The following is a 19,841-nucleotide window of genomic DNA, read 5'->3' on the forward strand; positions in this document are numbered from 1 at the left end:
ATGAGGTGAGTGCACAGCTATGCTTATCTCACTCCTTTATTGTTTGTATATAACTTTTATGTGTGAGAGATAGGTATGGGAGAGGCCTACAGGAGAGATGAAGAAACATAGGAAGGAATATAGCAAGTTGATTAAATCACAGTGGATAATGAGAGTCTTAGTGGTTAAACCAGCCCTTTTCTGCTGTTAGTACTACTGTTTTCCCCAGGAAATATTACTTGCTCTTAGATGTGAAGTTTTCACATTATATATTTCACATCTCCCACAATATTTGAATCTACTGATCAGTAGAGTAGCTATGGATTCAAGTCCAAAAGGGGAAGGGGAGGGCGGCAGAGGGGTGGAGGAGGGGAAGGAGGAAATCACTAGGATAACAGTATGGTGAGCAGTGGGGGTGTGTGTGAAGGAATTAGGAAATATCTAATAGGGACTTGAGAAGACAGGGTAATAGTAGGAATAGATCAATGGTGATTAATTTTATAAAACAGTGTGCATGTGGGATCATTTGAAACATCATGTGACTGTAGGAACGTGTGGAACACAAGGTACATGAATGACATACAATGTATACAAATATTGTGTACAAATCAATATAAAAGAAACTGGGGGGACAATGTATTATGGTTTCCAGGGATAGGAAAGAAGAGTGGAAGGAAAATTAATAACCACCTACTTTGGATGACAGGAATGACGATCTACAATAAGGAGTTTATCAGAAATTATAATATTAATCAACTGAAATTAATGTTATAAAAGATATATGGATGATTAATGAAAACCCAAATGTTATGTAAATTTTCACTCAAATGAAAAAAATGAAAACTTTATTATAGGAAAGATCAATAGTAATATATTAGAGGAAGAAGGCATTTAAATTTTCTCAAAATAAAAAGATATTTTGAAGTGCTGAAACATGAAGACCAGGGACCACAGCAAGAACATGGAAACAGCCTAAATGCCCAACCACAATGACACGGATTGAGAAATTATGGTATATTCACACCATGGAAATACTATAAAGCATGCAGGAGCAATGATCTTGTAAATTACTACCTCACACGAGAGGGGCTGGAGAGCATTATGCAGAGTGAACTAACTCAGTCTCATAAAGACAAATACTGTGTAAGACCAAGTACAGGATCCAAGGGGGATCCCCTTCTGTCTCCTCTCTGCAGGGCCCTGGGAACTGTGGTCACCCTCCTGCTCTGGGGGCAGCTCTTTGCAGCCAGCATTGGCAATGAGGTCACGGATATTGCAGGTGAGTATCTAGGGAGTTGTGTGTCCCCAACACTGCTATATTCACTTTGGTCCTATCAGACCTTCCTTTTTTGTTTGGAAAACCCGATGTCTCCTTTGAACCCCGGTAGCTGTGCTTTCAGGATCGTGAGGAACACTGGGGATCCTGCCAGAAATGAGGGGAGATAATCTTTCTGTTGGCTTCTTTCTCAGCTAGAAAGAACTGATGTGCAAACAGCTTCCACAGTCCTCAGTCTTTTCACGAATCACTGTGACCAATTCCCAAACAATAACTTCTTTTTCTATGTCTCTGCAGACGATGGCTGCCCAAAGGCACCTGAGATTGCAAATGGCTACGTGGAACACTCAGTTCGCTATCAGTGTAAGAAATTCTACAGACTGCGCTCTGAAGGAGATGGTAAGACCCGATGATTATCTCCATCTGTCTCCTCTCTGGCCTCATCTCCTTCTAGTTTTTGTGATGAATGGAGTCAGGAATGATGGTCAGATAGTGTACATTTTCTCCTGTCTCTCAGGAGACTGCAATTGTAACAGGGGTCTTGTTAGTCAACTTACCTGTGGCCCACTGGACAAATTCTTTTCTCAGCCTCACTTTATGCTTTAGTTAAGAGGTTAGGGGTAATGCCACATTCCCTGCTTTTGACAGAGTCCCTACAAAAGAAGGTGTCATCGAAGAACAAACGGTAATAGTGAGCACTATGTTCTGGACACTGTTTAAGTGCTTTCCAATTTATTTACTCAATTATCTTCCATTATAAATTCCTTACAATAATCCTGTGAAGAACTAGTGTTACTATTTTCATTTTGTTAATGAAGAAACTGAGACTCAGAGAGGTTGAATACCTGCCCAAGTTCAAGCACTCACTAAGTAGCCAAGCGAGGACTTGAACCTGACTCCTACGTTTAGCTGCCTCCCAATGGCTACAGTTCTACCCTCCTGAGCCAAACAGGTGTCCTCAGCCCTTGGTTCCCACCGGGTGCTCCTCCTTCCCTCTTCTTGCCTATCATCACTTCTTTATCTTTTTACTACCATTTTGCAAATACTTTTTCTTTAAGCTGAGCCTAGGCTTGAATTCCCTTTTGGCTCATCTGTTTTTGCTTTTGTTTCAGGAGTGTACACTTTAAACAGTGAGAAGCAGTGGACAAATAAGGCCATCGGGGAGAAACTGCCTGAATGTGAAGCAGGTAGGAATCCAGGGATCCCAAAAGCTGACTGAAGGTGGGTATGGAAGGGCTCATCCATAGACAGGAATCCCAGAGGCACATTCTTCCTGGGTGACTTCTTTGGAGCATGTAATACTACAAAGACTCCCCAGGAGAGCTCATAAATGTCTGGGCCTAAGATCAGACTAGAGTCTTCATGTCCACTGTCCTCAGACAACCAAGATGAGGAAGATCCTATGGCACAGTTTGTACAGAGTCCACACTCAAAGGTAAAGTGAGCTCCTTGGAGAACAGTCAAAGAAGGACACAGCTGAAGGCTGTTCCCTGAAACCAACACAGGAGGCTGGAGACGGGACTCTTGTTTCCTGCTACTAAGAAGAACTGTCCCCTTTTCTCTCTGCCTCTTGGAGCAGAGTTTTTCCTTTCCTTTTATTTTTTGTCCTGCTAATTTTTATATCTGTCACCTTCCTTATTTGTATTTACTGCAACATCCGCAGAACGTGCATTTCAACCAGTGCCACTATGTATCCCTCTATTCTGAGAATGGACTCCTGCAGCTCCAAGTCCCAATGATGTCAAACCTCAAGGAATTCTAAGAATTTCCGAGTGATTGATCTTGTTTAATATGCAGTTCATCAGCTAGAATTTGTAGTATCTGCATTTTACTTGGTCCTTTTGTTAGTTGCAAAAAGCTGGGAGTAGAACTCAATTTTAGCAATAGCAAGAACACTAAAAAAAACTAAAATATTTCTAGGTTAGAAAAAATGAACCAACAGCAATGGCCAATGCTCTTGTATCTTTCTTTCTTTTCTTTTTTGGTTACTCTTTGCCAACACCACAGTTCCAAGACATTGATTCTTCTCTGCTCTTCCTTATTCACTATTCACCTTTCAGATTCTTGTATCTTTCTAAGGAAGCTCTTGCACATGTGCCCTCACGATCTTCTTGTTCTTCTCAACAGTGTGCGGAAAGCCTCAGAATCCAGTGGATCAGGTGCAAAGGATCATTGGGGGGTCCGTGGATGCCAAAGGCAGCTTTCCCTGGCAGGCTAAAATGATCTCCCGTCACAATCTCACCACGGGGGCCACCCTGATCAGCGAGAAATGGCTGCTGACCACAGCCAAAAACCTCTTCCTGAATCATACAGCAGATGCAACAGCAGAGACCATTGCTCCTACTTTAAAACTCTACGTGGGGCGAAATCAGCCTGTGGAGATTGAGAAGGTGGTTCTCCACCCTAACTACCCCAAAGTCGACATCGGGCTCATCAAACTCAAACAGAAGGTGCCTGTGGATGAGAGAGTAATGCCCATCTGCCTGCCCTCCAAGGACTACGCGGAGGTGGGGCGTGTGGGTTACGTGTCTGGCTGGGGGCGGAATGCCAACTTTGAATTCGGTGAGCTCCTGAAGTATGTCATGCTCCCTGTGGCTGCCCAGAAGGAGTGTGTGGAGCACTACGAAGGCAGCACCGAAGCCGAAAACAAGCAACCAAAGAGCCCTGTTGGGGTGCAGCCCATCCTAGGCGAGCACACCTTCTGTGCGGGCATGTCCAAGTATCAGGAAGACACCTGCTACGGAGACGCTGGCAGCGCCTTTGCTGTCCACGACCAGGACGACGACACCTGGTACGCAGCCGGGATCCTGAGCTTTGATAAGAGCTGTACTGTGGCCGAGTACGGGGTGTACGTGAAGGTGCCCTCCATCCTGGACTGGATTCAGACCACCATAGCTGACAACTAGAGCAAGGCCACCTGGGAGCGCTAGCCTGAGGGCAAGACTTCACTCTGGAGGACAATCAGGAGGGGAGAGGGCGGGAGGACACTGGTGTGAAGTTGATGGGAGCTGGGCCTGCACTGCAAGTTACCAATAAACAGCTTTCTCTTTTGGTTAATTTCTGTGCTGTTTTTAGTCTTAGACCTTTTTACTGTTTAATTTTTTTTTTATGGTTCAAGGAACTGCTCTGACTCCTTTTCTCACTATTATTGTTATGTGCCATTTAATCTCTTAGATTCATAGCAACTCTGTGAACAATAGCTCTGAAACCTGCTATATCCTGAGCCAACCTCAGCATCTCTCACACACCTTCTTCCCACATTACTGCAGTCACTGAGTCAATCCATCTCATCCAAGGTCTTCCCCTCTTGTGTTTTCCTTCCACCCTCCCAAGCATGACCGATCCCTCCTTGTAACATGCCCAAAGTATGTCAGACAAAGCTTCAAAATCCTTGCCTCCAAGGAGCAACCTGGTTTCACCCTCTCCAGGATGAATCTGTCTGTTCTCCTAGCAGTCCATAGTATATTCAATACTCTTCTCCAGCACCACAACTCAGCTCAAGGTGGATGCTGGATGGTTAAGATTCCAGTTACTCCTTTTTGAGCAATTTAGTGACCTAAAACCTAGTAAAATAAGTAAACAAAAACAGTTTTGAAAGTAAGCTTCATAGAACAGAGGCTCTAAAACGAAACAAATCTGACTGCTATCTTTTTTTCTGAGAGAGACTGGAGTACCAAGTCCTTGAGAAAGAAGTCCATGAGATATTTAAGAGCGGAGAAGGGAGCTCTGGTGGCCTAGTGGTAAGGAGTTGTGCTGCCAACCCAAAGGCACACAGCTCAAATCCACCAGTTGTTCTAGGGGAGAAAGATGGGAAATCTCCTCCCGTGCAATTTACTGCCTCTGAAAACACCCTGGACAGTCAGCTATGGGTCGGTTCTGATTCTATGGTACACAAGGGCAAGGGTGTAGGTGTGTATCTACAGCAGGAAACAAGTATTTTTGCTCTTACCAGAACTGACTTATCATTTTAATTGTTTAGCTCAGAAGCATGGTTAAGTCAAATCATACTAGCCTTGCTTTATGTTGTGGTATACCGACAAGTTGGAACCAACTTATAGCTGACTCTCCAGCAGATTTTCAAAAGCAGTAAACTGCATGGGAGGAGACTGCCCATCCTTCCTTCTCCCGTGCAGAAGCTGGTGAATTTGAATTATGTGCCTTTGGGATTATAGCACAGAGAGTAGGCCACCAGAGCTCCCTGATCTGTGTTTAGAGGATCCATTTTTATCTTAAATAACAACAACAACTAAAATAGAATTAAAAAAGAAGTGGGTAAAATAACTTTGGAAAAGTGAAGTTCATTACTTGATTGCTTTGAGGTTTACATGTTCTAGAAATGAAGGCATCACAGACGATAGGAACACCAGTATGGTCTTCTACTGTGGATAACGTGTGTTACATAGCTACGTCTTTTCTTTGCGGGGACATTGATCATGTTTCAGAGGAGTCTAGAAGAGGCCTGGCTGGGTTTAGGTACTGTGTCAACATGTGCTGTTTTCTTTGATGCTGACAGTATTTACTAAGATAAATGCCTGGATAGAGAAGGTCATATTTGGGGATATTTCTCAGATCAATAGGGTTTTGGACAAGTTTTCCTCTCACTGCATCTCAATAAATTGTAACTATCAAATCTATGAAGTCTTGGTTGGTTTTGAAGCTTCTCATGAACTTAGTGTGACCTGGGAACCTGGATGGCATCACAGAGAAATAACTTCTAGAATTTCAGTAATTATTTTAGGAGAAACAAATTATGGCAGGAGACACAAAATATAGCACTAATTTTTGCATTTGTGACTAGCAGGCTTTTTGGTGATTAACTCACCTAGTGGTGGTCACTGGAGGAAACTGGAGGCTTTGCAATGTTAAAAGCTTTTCTTTCTGTACCTGCATTAGATACGGCTCAGTTTACTATCCACAGAGATCCTGAGTGTTAGCATGAACATTCTTTGCTGCATCTTGGTTTTTTCTGACTAGACTTTGTGCAATGAATAGGAAACATGACAAGAGAGAAGTTTATCTTAGTTTGCTGGTGGAAATATTTACTTTATAAATATAATTTACCAGTTTCAAAAGCTTAAAAAAATCACATATTTTGCTTTGGATGAAATTCCAAGGAAAAATTTTAAAAGCGATTCTATATTTTCTGGATGAGAGATGTTGTTGGTATATGCCACCAAGTTGCCTGGAACACATAACAACCCTGTGTACAACAGCTCTGACCCTGTCCTATCCTGAGCTAATCTTACTGTCTCTGACACACTCACCCCTATTACCCCAGCTACTATGTCAATCCATCTCATACGGGGTAGTCTGTGCTTGCTTTACAAAGTATAGAATTCTTTCATACTTATGTGTTGTTGTTGTTGTTAGGTGCCCCTGAGTTGACTACGATGCATAGCAAACCTATGAACAACAGATCTGAACCACAAACCTATGAACAACAGAACTGAACCTTGCTCTATTCCACACCGATCTCATGATTTCTGTCACGCTCAAGCCCATTGTGGCACTCGGGCTGCATCCTCTCAAGTACAGCTCACCATTTTACCTGGAAGTTATTTCTTCTGGGTTGGAACCGAGTCATAGCGGATCCTTCACTGGACCTCAGAGGCTGTACATCACACAGGAAGAGAGTGCTCATACTTTCCCCCTGGAGCTTCTGGATTTAAAACACTAGAAAGGCAAGGCCTTTGAGCTAGCCTTGTAACTTCCCAAAGATTATGCCACCAGAGCTTCTGATATTAATGATTCTGTTGAATAGTTTCCAAATAACCTTTATCTGGAATGGGCACAGGTAACCTATAATTTCTGTTTTCCATATTTTTTAATTTAGATATGTGAGCACATCTTTCATGACATCCATTTGCTGAGACATTGTAATTGGTAGTAAATAAATTCCTGCAAAACAACTATGAGATATCGTTGCACCCCAGTCAGAATAGCAAAATTTAACAGAACAGCAAGCAACAAATGCTGGAGAGGTTGTAGAGAAACTGGAACCCTTATTCACTGTTGGTGGGAGTGTAAAATGGTGCAACCACTGTGGAAGGCGGTATGGCGCTTTCTCAAAAAGTTGCAAATAGAGATATCATTTGACCCAGCAATTCCACTACTGGGAATATACCCCAAAGAGATCATAACTGCCACCCAAGCAGATATATGCACACCCATGTATATTGTGGCTTTGTTCACAATAGCAAGGAGTTGGAAACAACCAAAGTGCCCATCAACAAATGAATCGATAGAGAAGCTGTGGTATATTTACACAATGGAATACTACGCTGCATTGAAAAACAAGGAACTCATGCAATATTATTCAAAATGGGTAACCCTGGAGGACATTATGCTGAAGTATCTTAGTCACAAAAGGACTGCATGGTGCCACTGTTGTAAAACAGGACTGAGGACTGAGAAAGATGGGTTTAATAATGTATATACTGCATTGAAACAGATGAGGGAGAAAACTGTTTACAAGGGGTATGTGATTAGGTATTTTTGTCATGACAGGAGTCCAGAGTGAAGGCTGCATAGTAGAGTGGACCAGGGGGGAGGGACTGTAAAACAATGAAATAATTTTTCTTTTACTTTTCCAAGAGGGTAGTGTACTGGGCGTGGGGCGACGGCGGGGAGGGGAGAAAAGTGCAACAATGAATGAATGGAAATCCAAAGTCTCTGTAAATTTTCATTGAAATTAATAATAAATTAAAAAAAATAAATTCCTGGAGGCTTGTTTTCCCTCCTCCCTCCATGCCTTTAAAGGAGTTTGAATTTCTTCCTTCATATCAATGGTTAATTTTCTACCTTCTGAAATCATTGTTCTGAAATCACCAATTCTTTGTGGTAAAATGATTGACTCTGTGTATTTTGAGTTTTGAGGGCAGAGACCATGTTTATCATCCTTTTAGTTCTGCAAACATTAACTGAGGGTTGAGTGTGTCAGGCATTGCTGGCACCAAGGAAGGAGGGCTGGGAATCAGTGCCCATTTTCCGGGCACAGCAGGATGTGAATCTGGGGAAAAGGGAGTTATCCAAGAGTAATAATGGGAAGTCTTTGCTTCATTTCCTTTTCAGGACAAAGCAGGGAGAACATTCTGAACAAAATGTGCTGTCCTGAATCTGTTCTATATATTGGTCCTATCAGTTGACATCTGCAATGTAACAAACTTTTCCAAAACCAGTAGCACATGATTAATGTAAATGGTATAAAAAATTACATATGTAAAAATGGAGAACTGTCCAATTGATTTTTTTTACCTCATATAGATATAAAAACACACAAACAAAAGAAAAATGTCATTCATGCTCTTGCAGAATTCTTTTCCTTTTGTTCTAGTATATATCCCAGTATAACTAGATCACAAATTACATATTCACATATCCATTCCCCTGCTGACAGATGTTTGTGTTTTCAGTTTTGTTATGTATGCTGTTATAACAATGCACTATGAATATCACAAATGATTCTTTATAAGACACTAAGGTTAACGATCATGAAAATAGATAAAACACTCGTCATGGAGTTAAGTAATAGTAATTAAATAACCACTTATTATTTGGGGCTTATTTTCAGTAGGAAAGAGCATCATGCTTGGAAAAGCGGAAGGCTAGTAAAAGAGAGGTGGACCCTCCATGAGCTGGACTGACACAGTGACAGCAACAACGGGCGTGAGGAGAGTGGACACTGTGAACATGAGACAGGAGCAGACGGGTTTGGTTCTGTTGTTCACAGGGTGGCAATGAATTGTAGTCAACTCAATGGCATTTAACAATAGGGTTGCTATAAGTTGCAGACGACTCGACGGCACATAACAACAACAACAACTTGGGATACCCAGACACTTGACTGAAACTCCCGCCAATATGGACTAGTTACTAGACTCTTTAAAATAATCATGAGAATCACCGCCATTGAGCATCAGTCTACACCACAGCTAGCACCATTTGGTAAGCTTTCTGGCAAAGATATTTTAAAGACACAATCAACACCTTTAACTAGTGTCGGGTTGGGAAGATTTTAAGGAACATGGTGATGTTAACATAGGGCGAGGGGAGTGATTGTGAAAAGGAAATGCTTTCTTAAGCGGTCCATTTGGCCAAGATTGTAAGAGTGTGAATGAAGGGTTTGAAATGACCTAAAGAAAAGTATTTTTCTAGTCTTGGAAATACTCCAAAACAAAGAGACACAAACTGAGGGCAACTCCCCTCGTCCTGCTCTGTCTGTGCAGGTGCATGGGGTTATGATGTTGACAGGACTTTTCACAGTTTGTAAAGGGACACGACAGGAAATTCAAGTGTGAAGCAAGAGCTCAACAGAGATGTTTGTGGTTTTATTAATGGAAAATATCCGTTGTCTTAACAAGGCCAAAGCTGTGTGGACACAGGAATTAGGAAATCAAGAAAAGGTAGGTGAGATGCTGGAGGCATAAAAGGATCAGCAGCTGCACTCACAGCACTGATCTCCCAGAGGCAGACCGACCAAAGATGAGGCGAGTCCCTGGCTTTGCCTGCTCCAGCCCCTTCTTTTCATTTGTATACTTTTATCTATACAATGGGTCAGGTAGGAGAGAGGTATACAAGAGAGATGAAGAAATACGGAAAAGGAATAGAGCAAATTGAGTCAGAGGATTTAGTGATTAAATCTGTCTTTTTCTGTGTATAGAAAGAGCTTGCATACAAGCACAGTTGTTCTTTCCAAGACATGCCATTCATCTTCCTCGAAAATGTCTATGAAGTTTTGCAGGAGACTGTCAGCCTCTCTCCCACAACATTTTGAGTATATCTATTTTGTTTCTTTTAAAAAGACATTATAAGAAAGACATATAGAGCTATTGAGGAAATAATTATTCTTTAAAGGAAAGTTTTTGAAACACAAAGCCTAGGAATGTATCATAACTAAGTGATTTTTGTGTGGCTGGCTGCCAGCAAGCCATCAACATGCCCTTCACAACTGATGCCACACCCAAACACAGGCTTGTGGGAAGCAAGTTGTCTTCCAGGTAGACTTCTTGTACTTCGGTATTAGAAATTGCATTTTCTAAAGGTAGAGCATCATAAATGAGCAGACACATCCACATAAGCATTATAAGTCACATAATTAAATAGCCTACCACATTATCCTTGTCAGTAGCAGTATTTCTGCAGTCCAGTACTTTGGAAGAAGCTATGGGGTTTTTCTATTCACTGGAGAGGTGATCAATTAAAACCAATTTAAGGTTACCAGAAAGCTGTCATAAGTTGAATTCCCCACACTTCATGCTTTCCTATCTTGATGGTCCCTCTCTGAAGCTTATGTAGAATTCTCAGCAATGTAAAGCCAGCTGGAAGCTGTATGGGATGGGGAAGCTGCTAAAATGTGTGGGTAAGTGGGGGCTACGTGCAGCTATTGCTTTTTCTAATCTGGCTGCTTTATGCATGGGCTGTGTTGTGCAGGAGGGAACCGAACTTAGCACTCCCTTCTGTCTCCTCTCTGCAGGGCCCTGAGAGCTGTGGTCACCCTCCTCCTCTGGGGGCAGTTGTTTGCAGTGAACTTTGGAAATGATGTCACAGATACTTCAGGTGGGTATTGCAACATTTCACTTTGCCCCTATCAGTTCTGCATCCTCTCGATCTCTGCTTCTCTTTCTATTAGCTGTACTTTCAGTACCATAAAGAACACTGGGAATTCTGCCAGAAATATGGGGAGATGGCCCTTCGGTTGGCTTGCACTTGGCAGGAGTGAGGCTGAGATGCAAACAGCTTTCTCTCCTCTCGGTTTTTTCATGAGCCTCTGCAAAGAATTCCTAAACAATAACTTTCTCTTCATATTGTTCTTCTCAGATGTTGGCTGCCCAAAGGCACCTGAGATTACAAATGGCTACATGGAGCATTCAGTTCGCTATCAGTGTAAGAAATTCTACAGACTGCGCTCTGAAGGAGATGGTAAGACCTAGACGATTGTTTCCATCCAGCTCCCATCTGCCCTCACCTCCTCCTAATCTTCTGTGATGAATGGGGCTACGGATGACGGCCAGAAAGTTCACATTTTCTCTGTGGAGAAATGTTAAATGCTAACAAGGGTCTTGGTGCCAATAGTTGTGCTCCATTGGACAAATAAATTTTTCTCAGCTCAAGGTTTTGCTTTAGTTAAGAGACTGGGAGATAATGTTATACCAGCTCCATATGTGAGTGTCACATGTGTGGTCAAAGAACAGATGATGACACTAATGATGCCAGGTAATGCCTACTTATTGAGCACTGTGATTTTCAGGTCCCAGACACTGCCTAAGTGCTTTACATTTTTTCGGTTTATAACAATTAACTTTACAACAATTTTTACAAAACAAATTTACAACAATTAATCTTCACAACTAAGAACAGTTAGTAGTACTATTCTCATTTTGCTGATTAAGAAACTGAGGCACAGAGAGTTTGAGATAACCAATACGTAGTTGAGTGAGGTTTGAACTTGCCCCCTGCCCTGCGGTGGGTCGCCGTGACTATGGTTCTATCCTGCTGGGCCCAAGAGGTACCAGCACCTGCTTTGAGAAGGCACGCCTCCTTTCCCCCTTCCCCTCCTCCACTGACCTTATCTCCTCTCTCTCTTCTTATTTCCTCTCTTTTAAGATACTCTCTCCCTATTACTGGGTCCAACTCTGATTTCTCTTTTTGCCCATTTGTTTTTATTTTTGTTTCAGGAGTGTACACTCTAAACAGTGAGAAGCAGTGGGTGAATAAGGCCATTGGAGAGACACTTCCTGAATGTGAAGCAGGTAGGAATTCAGGCGGCACTAAAAAAGACCTGGGGTGAGTGTGCAGGGTTCATCCACAGGCAGAAATGTAAGTGAAAGTGTCCCAGAGGCCTATCCCTTCTGGGTGCCTTTCTCAGAGCACGTGAAAACCACAATGAGGGTCAGGGGAAAGTGTTCATGTCTGCTAGAGGAGAGCGGTTATGCAGACTGCCTGACAGAGCTCCAAGAGGATATGGGCCTAGAGAGCAGACTGGGATTGCCGTGCACACTTTTCCTGGAAGACCAGGATCACGGAGATCCTCTGGCCTGAGAGTCCACACTGCCAGGTAAAGTAAGCTCCAGGAGAACAGTCAAGAGAGGACACACAGACTTACCTGGAACACGGGACAGGAAGCTGGAGATGGGACTTCTGTTTCTTGTTATCAAGAAGAGCTGTTTCTCTCTCTTGCTTCCTCCTGGACAGAAGTTTTTGCCTCTCCTTTTTTTATGCTGTAAAATGTGCAGCTCTCTCAACATGCCTTATTTATGATGGCAACATCCATAAAACTCGTGTTTCAACCAGCACCCCTATTCATCTCTCTTCATTCAGACAGAAAGGATTACTGCAGCTCCAAGCTTTCACAACAAACTTCAAGGAATTGCGAGAATTCTGTTATGTGATAAATTCTTCTTAAATATACAGTTCACTTGGTAGCTTTGAAAATGTTAGCTTGTTTGTTGCAAAACCAGGAAATGGAACTCCATCTTAGTAATGTAAACAGATAATGCTAGAAAACAAGTGGTTGTGAATGACTGAAAATCCAAAGAAAAAATAAGACAGCTAAAGTTTACACAATACACACAAACACACACATTAAAACATTCTGGGTCAGAAAAAAGAAACAGAAGTGTTAAGACAGCAGCACGGGCCAATGCTTTTGTCCCTCTGTTCCATTTTGGAGACACTTTCACATGTGACCTCACGATCTTCTTGTTCTTCTCAACAGTGTGCGGAAAGCCTCAGAATCCAGTGGATCAGGTGCAAAGGATCATTGGGGGGTCCGTGGATGCCAAAGGCAGCTTTCCCTGGCAGGCTAAAATGATCTCCCGTCACAATCTCACCACGGGGGCCACCCTGATCAGCGAGAAATGGCTGCTGACCACAGCCAAAAACCTCTTCCTGAATCATACAGCAGATGCAACAGCAGAGACCATTGCTCCTACTTTAAAACTCTACGTGGGGCGAAATCAGCCTGTGGAGATTGAGAAGGTGGTTCTCCACCCTAACTACCCCAAAGTCGACATCGGGCTCATCAAACTCAAACAGAAGGTGCCTGTGGATGAGAGAGTAATGCCCATCTGCCTGCCCTCCAAGGACTACGCGGAGGTGGGGCGTGTGGGTTACGTGTCTGGCTGGGGGCGGAATGCCAACTTTGAATTCGGTGAGCTCCTGAAGTATGTCATGCTCCCTGTGGCTGCCCAGAAGGAGTGTGTGGAGCACTACGAAGGCAGCACCGAAGCCGAAAACAAGCAACCAAAGAGCCCTGTTGGGGTGCAGCCCATCCTGGGCGAGCACACCTTCTGTGCGGGCATGTCCAAGTATCAGGAAGACACCTGCTACGGAGACGCTGGCAGCGCCTTTGCTGTCCACGACCAGGACGACGACACCTGGTACGCAGCCGGGATCCTGAGCTTTGATAAGAGCTGTACTGTGGCCGAGTACGGGGTGTACGTGAAGGTGCCCTCCATCCTGGACTGGATTCAGACCACCATAGCTGACAACTAGGGCAAGGCCACCTGGGAGCGCTGGCCTGAGGGCAAGACTTCACTCTGGAGGACAATCAGGAGGGGAGAGGGCGGGAGGACACTGATGTGAAGTTGATGGGAGCTGGGCCTGCACTGCAAGTTGCCAATAAACAGCTTTCTTTTTTGAGTCATTTCTGTGCTGTTTTTAGGCTTAGACCTTTTAATTAAATGGTACAGTGTCTGATAAGTTTCATAGAGTATACTGTGTACATGGAGGAAAAAAAACACTAGTCAATTGGAAATCCTACAGTTGATAAAAATGAATCAATTTTATTGTCCTCTGACTGGTTATCTACTAAATGTCAGGCCTCAGTAAGGTGGTGGTGTTCTTGTCTTAAACACAAAGACACAGGGGTGGGTAAAGGAAATGGAAAGATCCAGTGTGAAAAACAATGTATAGTGATTTTGTAAATAAACCAATATAAATAAAAATTCAAAAAAGAAAAAATAGACAAGGACACACACTCAGGTAAGTGAAGTCACTGGTTTGATGAAAACTCCTTTGTGTATATTCATGGAAGAACACTGCCCTCTACTGACCCTTTAGAGTGAACTAGGTCTGGGGAAGGTGCTAGCCCCAAGTGATTTGGGGGGCGGGGAAAAGGGGGGAGGAAGTGTTTGAACAGAGACAATATTTCAATGTTTTTTTGCTCCAACAACACCAGCAACAAAGGAAGACAGTACAATGGTGGGTCTTGGAATTTGATTATCCTGCTAAAATATAGGAAGTGCTTCAAGTTTCTGGATGAAGTCTAAAGTCCCTACCAGTAGTAATGTCCAGGAACTCCATCAAGAGTTATTATGAATCTCTTTCCTAAATGGGCTTCTCTTCCCATTTGGAACAAATCATCTTTTACCAAAAATTAAAGGCAAGTTGCCTAAGTCTCCCACTGCACAAAGATAAAGGTCTTGTTATTAAGTGTCACCCTGAAAAAAATGTTTCAAAATTCTTGTAAACAGAAAGGTTTCCTAACAGGACTCTTTCTTCCTATAAATCTTAGTATACCAACTCCCCAATAATCTTGTCACTACCAACTCTGGTCTCTCCTTCTCGTGTAAAATGCTGATGATCCCACCAGGATCTGACCTTCACTATAAAGTTCTCTTCACAGGTATCCTCACTATCTAGAAATAAGCTAAAAGGTCAGAGCTAGTGACCCAGTGAAGGACACAAACCTCCATGCTAGTTGTCACAGAGCTTAATAAACATAAACTGAAAATCAAACCAAAAACAGTCTAAAAAAAAAAGACTATTGGGATGGAGCTAAGCCTTTTTCTCTGGAGACTGTCTATAGCACTAAGGACATTGCTGGTCTTCTTAGAGGAGGATCTGACTGCATGAAGTGGCTTCTGGCAACTAATCAGGAAGACACTAAGAAATTGAAACCTCTGGGATCTTCTCCACTCACCCTTTCTGCCTTCCTCCCCAGCAGCACCTTTGGGTCCCTGTGGCCTCTGCCTTCAGGTTCTGGCACTACTGGCCTCTGCTCAGCTCTATGACCACTCCCGCCATCTCCAGTCCTTGTTCTCTCTCTCATCTGTGCCTCGCTAAACTGTGCTTGTTTCCATGAAGACTCCTCCTACTTTTCCCTGCCTGTAATTTCTATTTTTGTTTCCTCTCTCATGGAATAGGCATTCAGCCTGGACATCACATAATTTCAGTGGCACAGCAGAAAATTAAGAATGACACTGCATCAGGACTTCAGAGAGACTCCCTAACGTTTGCAGGAAAGGAGATGGGATTTTCCGTGGGTCGGTCTGCTTACCTACCATACTTCAGACATTGACTGGTGGCTTCTAACAGAAAACCTGAGCAATCGTGATTCAGACAATGAAGATGTTCTTTAACGGTTGTAGAGGTTCTAGAGATACTCAGTAGGAGCGCAATACCATCAAGGGAGACCAAACTTTTTCTCTTCTTCCTTAGCCCAGTGATTTTCATCCAGGTGCTAACTGCCTCATGGCTGTAAGCTAGGTGCTGCAGTACCACCTGCCATGATTAAGGTCCAAAGCAGAAAACAGGGGATAGGGAAAGGAGCAGCAAAGGTGGTGGAGCGACTCATTTTCATCAGTGGTGGACACAGTGGCACCCAGCCACCCTCCCTTGATGCCTCGTTAGTCAGAACCAGGTCACATCGTAACCCTCAGACAAAGGGCAGACTAGGAAAAGAAGGTGATTCATTGATGGAGGGACTTGAGGTGACAATGTTGCCTGGAACAGAACTGGGCTCCTGCTGGAAAGAAGGCCGGTGGTTGCCAGGAGGATCCCAAGTTGCCTGACCACTGCTGTAAAAGGAGCAAGAGCAGCATGGGGACGGCCAAGTCTGACCTCTGTTAACTCTGCATGGAGGAACTGCTCCCATCATCAGCATTCACAGTACAGAACTAATTCCCATAAGGTCAGACATACTCCTCACATTACCACACTACTTTGACTCATTCCAACAGTAATCCTACTGCTCTACATCGTCCAAAGTCCATCACAACTGCTACACAGATTTCATAAACCATACTCATGATTATTAGGGAAGAGAACAGGTTACAAATCAGGTAGGCAACAGGAAACAATTTCTCAGTCAGGACAGTTTCTAAAGTGTGCTTGCAGGCCCTTCAGCTAGTCTAAATCTGTCCATAGCAAACCACCAGGTTACAGCAATCAACACTAGCTCACAGCATGAAACATCTTCTCTTCATTTGCTTGGGTTCTGGCCAACTCATGCAATGGACACAAACCACAAAACACTCAGGAGTACACACATCTTTCATTTTAGACCAGCTGGTCCCTTTGTACAGCCTCAGCCCCTTGCATGGGCCAAGTCAATAAGCAAGGAGTTTACAACTCCCTAATCCTTCTTTGATATCCACCCATGTGTGCAAGCTAGGTCAACAGTGCTGACGGAACATATCTGAGTTCAGCCTGTTTCTTTAAAAGCTGCATGACTGTATTATTCGGACTTATAATCTTAATAGAGAATACTGGCAAAATCAATTATAAGTGAATATCAGACACTTTTTGCAGCTGCAAGGTCTGAAACCTTACTATGATTTCATATAATCCTAAAGTAAGGCATTAAAAGAATTTAAACGAATAAAATATTAATATTCAAATATTTATATCTAGCAGCTACACATGTCATAGCCGGTACTCAATACAAAAAAATAAATGCTGATCACAGTGAACAGTTTGTTGCAAGTTCCAGTGGGAGGCTACAGAGAGTGGGAGACGTCAGAGACTAAAAGTCTTGTCTTTTGTTTTACAGCCCTGAGAGTTCAGTTTAAATGCCATTATTCTCTGTAGGTGTTTCCAGTCAGAGCCTCTCAGGTGCAGATACAAGCAATCAGAATTGAGGTGTTTCTTTTTCAGTTAAGCACACTGTGTCTCTGGGTCCAACATAGCATAATCTGGTTAGCACAAGCTGAGGGTGTTACTTAACAAAAGTTAAGGTCTTTCCTCATTCTTTTAGCAATAGTCTTTGCAATTACTTGCTATGCATCAGGGAGCTGGGTAATGATTAAGGATTTCAGAAAAATAATTAATGCCTTTGAATTGTGGCACTGGACAAGAATACAGAATATACCATGAACTGCTAAGGGAATAAACGGGTCCACCTTGAAGAGGGTGAAACCAGGCTGCTCCTTGGAAGCAAGGATTTTGAAACTCTGTCTGACATACTTTGGATATGTTACAAGGAGAGATCATTCCTTGGAGAGGGATATCATGCTTGGAAAGGTGGGAGGATAGTGCAAGAGAGGAAGACCCTGGATGAGATGGATTTGCTCAGTGACTAGGGTAATGGGGCAAGTGTGTCAGAGACAATGAAATTGGTTCAGAATAGAGGAGGGTTCGGAGCTGTTGTACATAGGGTCGCTATGAGTCACAAGTAACTTGGCAGCACATAATAACATACAACAACATAACAATACACAATTGCTTACTAACTTCTGACATCCTAAACCTTAGCTTATGAGTGTCATTTTATATTTCTTTTTTTTAAATTTTATATTTCTAACATGCTCTTAATGTATAGCTTTGCAATCTTCATTCTACCATTTGCTGACACAACCTCACTTTAACACAACAACCCTTCTAGCCAACGTAGAACAGCAAACATAATTAAACTTACGCTCCTCTCATAAAATAACTGGAGCTAACTTATATTCTTAATGTATTTTAAAAGACTCATGCTCTTAATAGTGCCATCCACGGATGTGGATCCAGGATATGAGAATACTTGATAATTTCCTTTAACTTTCAGTCCTAGAATGGGACTCTGATGGGCACTGGCTTTTCCCTGTCTCAGAAGCCAAAACCACTGGCTCCAATTTTAAAAAGTCCAAGTTCCTCTTTCTCCTTTCTTCCTGCTACCCATTCTTTTAAAAATAAACCTCTTCATTCAAAAGTCCAAGGTGGGTTGTCTATATTCATATGTAAATTCATATGTAAATCTCCTCAGGATACTGGGTGAGACTTAATCACCCCTCAGGTTAAGTCTCATCCCTTCTACCAAGTTCTACTGCTTTCAACATTTTTCCAGGGCAAATCTCCCCTTTTAGCACATCCAATCAAGTACTAGCCAAAGGCAGACCTACATTCTTTATATACTCTACAAAATCCAATTTTCATTTTTTTTTTACAATTTATGTTACAACATACAAAGAAACATAAAACAGCAATATCTATAAAATTAAATCAACAAAAACAGTAACTAATAAATCTTTAAGAAATACCAGTTTATCTTCATTCTCAACCCTTAAGTATCATCCTTAACTGTGTATCTCATTCATATGTGTATGGCCTTTGGCTTCTGCCTTTCCTCTCAGACCAAAAAGGACTATTCTGGTTTCTTCCCTCACTCTTTTTGTAGCAACAGATGTAACCATCTTACTGGCATTTTCCAAGTCCTACTATCTCCTGGTTCTATAAATCTGGAGTCCCTGTAAGGAATCCTACCCCTTCTGACACAAACTGTAAAATGAATGTAGGTAGCATAGGGATGGCTGACTCTGATGTCCACTAACTCTATAAAGAGAAATGGTCCCCCCCAACATCATCCACAGGACAAAACTAATTTCTGTCAGGTCAGATATGGTTCTACACTCTCCTGCACCTACTTCTACTGATTTTAACACCAATCTTACTGATCTACTGGGTCTGAAATCCACTGCAATGACTACACAGATGTTACAAGACCATATTCATAGTTATGGGGCTTACTAGGGAAGTTAAGAAGCTATGATTCAGTTTGGCAGCAGGAGAGACAGGATAGCAGTTCAGACAGTTTCTCAAGCACGATCACAGGCCCTTTACCTTCAGCCTCACAGCTTAGGTCAGTGTTACAAAGTTCCTTCAGTTTTCTAGCAAGCTTGGGAGAGGACTTCTGGCTCTCTCCATGAGGCAGCATTCCCATGTCAGCTGTCTCATGCAGAGGCTGCTGGTGCTGAAATCTCTGGCACCCTTCCTCCTGCTTGCTGGTCCTGAGATTCTCCAATTCTGCTATTAAACCACTCAATTTAATGGCAAGACAAGCCACTCCCATTGCAGACAGACGAATACACTTTGTTTTTATGATTTCTCCTACCCATCTGGCAAAATCAAAGTGAGGCTAGGAAAGCCATTTTGAACAATAAACCCTCTATACCATAAATGCACTAAGATTGTGTTCACCTTCTTCTAAAAAGTCAGTCCCAGAGCCCTGTGAGGTTGATCTGACGGAAGCAGCAACTTGTGTAAGTGGTGGGAAGTTGCTCCTAAAGACTAAGACTTCTTCATAAAACTATTAAAACAGGTAAACCTCACAGAGATGATGTCTCTAATAATTCTGAAATTAAGTTTTCTGTCTTGAAAATTAATACCTTGAAATTAAATTTTCTAAGGAAGAGGCAGAAATTCTGTTTTCTGGGGGAATTTTATTTCTACATACTAAAATCAAACCAAACCCACTGAGTTTACTCATAGCAAACCTGATTGGACTGAGAATGACTGACTCTTAAAAGGATTTCAAGGTTGTAATTTTTCATACACATTAATCCTAACACAACACTCTCCCCAATTCCTCCTGTGATTCTTTTTTTTT

The 19,841-nt window shown here is 42.4% G+C and overlaps 2 protein-coding genes across 2 annotated transcripts; both read left to right on the plus strand.

The window, feature by feature from the left end:
- Positions 1–4,161, plus strand: LOC102874749 (haptoglobin-like). Its single transcript, XM_006878874.1, has 5 exons — positions 1–5; positions 1,176–1,258; positions 1,553–1,654; positions 2,368–2,442; positions 3,383–4,161. Exons 1-5 carry the CDS (start codon positions 1–3, stop codon positions 4,159–4,161), a joined length of 1,044 nt encoding a protein of 347 aa, XP_006878936.1.
- Positions 4,162–10,605: 6,444 nt separating this feature from the next.
- On the plus strand, positions 10,606–13,747 carry LOC102875151 (haptoglobin-like). The gene is made up of 5 exons (XM_006878875.1): positions 10,606–10,613; positions 10,728–10,810; positions 11,072–11,173; positions 11,929–12,003; positions 12,969–13,747. Exons 1-5 carry the CDS (start codon positions 10,606–10,608, stop codon positions 13,745–13,747), a joined length of 1,047 nt encoding a protein of 348 aa, XP_006878937.1.
- The last annotated feature ends 6,094 nt before the right edge of the window (positions 13,748–19,841 follow it).

Source organism: Elephantulus edwardii, unplaced genomic scaffold (assembly GCF_000299155.1).
Source record: "Elephantulus edwardii isolate Elephantulus edwardi_28Jun2011 unplaced genomic scaffold, EleEdw1.0 scaffold00001, whole genome shotgun sequence".
Classification (NCBI taxonomy): Eukaryota; Metazoa; Chordata; class Mammalia; order Macroscelidea; family Macroscelididae; genus Elephantulus; species Elephantulus edwardii.

What these genes read in the sequence shown, in the direction of transcription:
- LOC102875151 (XM_006878875.1), top strand. An exon ending in ACTGCGCTCTGAAGGAGATG is followed by an intron (nt 11,174 to 11,928) that starts GTAAGACCTAGA and finishes TTTTTGTTTCAG; the next exon opens with GAGTGTACACTCTAAACAGT. An exon ending in ACTTCCTGAATGTGAAGCAG is followed by an intron (nt 12,004 to 12,968) that starts GTAGGAATTCAG and finishes TCTTCTCAACAG; the next exon opens with TGTGCGGAAAGCCTCAGAAT.
- LOC102874749 (XM_006878874.1), top strand. An exon ending in ACTGCGCTCTGAAGGAGATG is followed by an intron (nt 1,655 to 2,367) that starts GTAAGACCCGAT and finishes CTTTTGTTTCAG; the next exon opens with GAGTGTACACTTTAAACAGT. An exon ending in ACTGCCTGAATGTGAAGCAG is followed by an intron (nt 2,443 to 3,382) that starts GTAGGAATCCAG and finishes TCTTCTCAACAG; the next exon opens with TGTGCGGAAAGCCTCAGAAT.